The 1,810-nt window shown below is 27.3% G+C and overlaps 1 protein-coding gene across 1 annotated transcript in view; it reads right to left on the bottom strand.

The window, feature by feature from the left end:
* Positions 1-1,810, bottom strand: part of LOC108573203 (ectonucleoside triphosphate diphosphohydrolase 5) — a 6,901-nt gene that overhangs the window by 2,559 nt on the left and 2,532 nt on the right. The window contains exon 3 of the mRNA XM_017935592.1: positions 225-633. Within this exon, the coding sequence (XP_017791081.1) occupies positions 225-633 (409 nt within the window). The remainder of the gene's footprint in view (positions 1-224; positions 634-1,810) is intronic.

Raw genomic sequence — 1,810 nt, 5'->3', positions numbered from 1 at the left:
AAATAAAATTTACACAACTGTAGAGATTTATGCTGCATAAACTGAACAAAAATATAATAGTGATAAAGTTAAAGCAAACAAAGACATGCTGGAACCCCTAAAAAGTTTTAAATACAAAGCAGATAGTTGTTTAAGTATAAGACAAAGTCTAGAAAAGCTAAACCTAGATTCTAAAATAAGAATTTTATCACATTATTAGTTTTGTGAACATAATAAATACATACCTGAAAACCACTTTCTTCGAACATTTTCCTGCATTCTTGGAGTATTTCTTGAGCTTTGTGTCCAGGAAGAAGCCTCAAACCAGCAGTGGCTCTCATACTGAGAGGTGTGCGTTGCCATTCTGAATGTGGAATAACTTCCTTGACCTTATCTAGTAATACTGTCAGAGATTTTGCAGCATCCTTAGGCTTATCCGCATATGCACTAAGACCTGGTTTCGTTTCAGTGTACAGTTCATCATCCAAAACCAAATTACCTCCCAAAATTGATTCATGAAAACTGAAAGCTAAAGCACGGCTGCCAGTAGACCCCGCGTCAATCACTACGACATAAAATGGTTTTTGCAGATTGAAGGAGAAGGCCAATGTATCAATTGCCTTGCTACCAAGACGTACTGGCTTCAGATCATATCTAAAACAAAGAAGAAGTAAAATTGTTCTAATTAATTATTAAGTAAATGTGCATTGTATAATAACTTCAATTCTACCAAATTTTTGTTAATGATTTTTTTCAGATAAAGAATTCATTATGTTTATACATGTAATAATTCAATATCAAAATAAGCAATACATGTAAGAATTTCAAATAACTGTTTTAAATTTTATTCACTATACTTTCATAACATAAAGAAGGATTGAGAATTAATGATTACCTTAAAATTGTCAGCAGTATGTAATTTCAATATCAAGAAACTTACTCTTTATATAATACTTTGTAAGGAAAAACCAAAATTATATAAAATAAGCTCAAAACCATAATATTGTGCAAGAGTGAATTACAATACCTATACAAAAATAAATAAGAAGGGAGTAGACTAAACTCTTTTAAAAACTTTATTGCTTTTTTGGTATTGTCATTTATTTTACTGTATGCACTGTGCATAATTAGCATTCTTAAATTTACGAAAATTAAACATTATCTGAAACAATATAAAGATAAGCAAGTATGCATGCAGAAACAGTAATACTTTAATGCAAAACGATAAAACACTTTTGTTTAGATAGTTATTAAAGAATTCTTATCCATAATCACTTAATATCTTTATACATATCTGTGTGTGATAATGTATATAATGTGATGATTTGCAGATTATTTTGTTATCTGATAGATTGCAAATTGATATGTCACAAAATGTTGTTGTATACATGCTTTATAGATAAAATTATGACACTTCTTTCTTTTGATTATTAATACATGTTTATACAATTTGTAGCTTTTGCAGCTTATTATTTTGCATTGATCAAGGAATCTTGAAGTAACAAAATATGTTTCTACACATCAATAAAATAAAATGACTATACTTTATTTATTATTTAATAAATAAATACCTTTACAATTGTATATTATTATTAACAGAAGGAAAAGAACAAATACTTAATGTGTTTCATAGAAAAATACAATGAATATTTTAGTGTTTGTGTTACAAATGTTCTAATACACTGAATGTGTGAATTGCAATATAACATTACGTGATTTTAGACAAACAGAGACACTTGTGTAAATTATCAAAAATAAGATGTGATAATTTTTTTTAAAGAAAATACTGAATAAACAATTAATGAAATGTAAATATACAAAAAATAATAAC

The sequence above is a fragment of the Habropoda laboriosa genome, unplaced genomic scaffold (assembly GCF_001263275.1).
Source record: "Habropoda laboriosa isolate 0110345459 unplaced genomic scaffold, ASM126327v1 scaffold134, whole genome shotgun sequence".
NCBI lineage: Eukaryota > Metazoa > Arthropoda > Insecta > Hymenoptera > Apidae > Habropoda > Habropoda laboriosa.
Note: the sequence above shows the minus strand (reverse complement) of the source record. Positions and strands in the feature narration are given on the sequence as shown.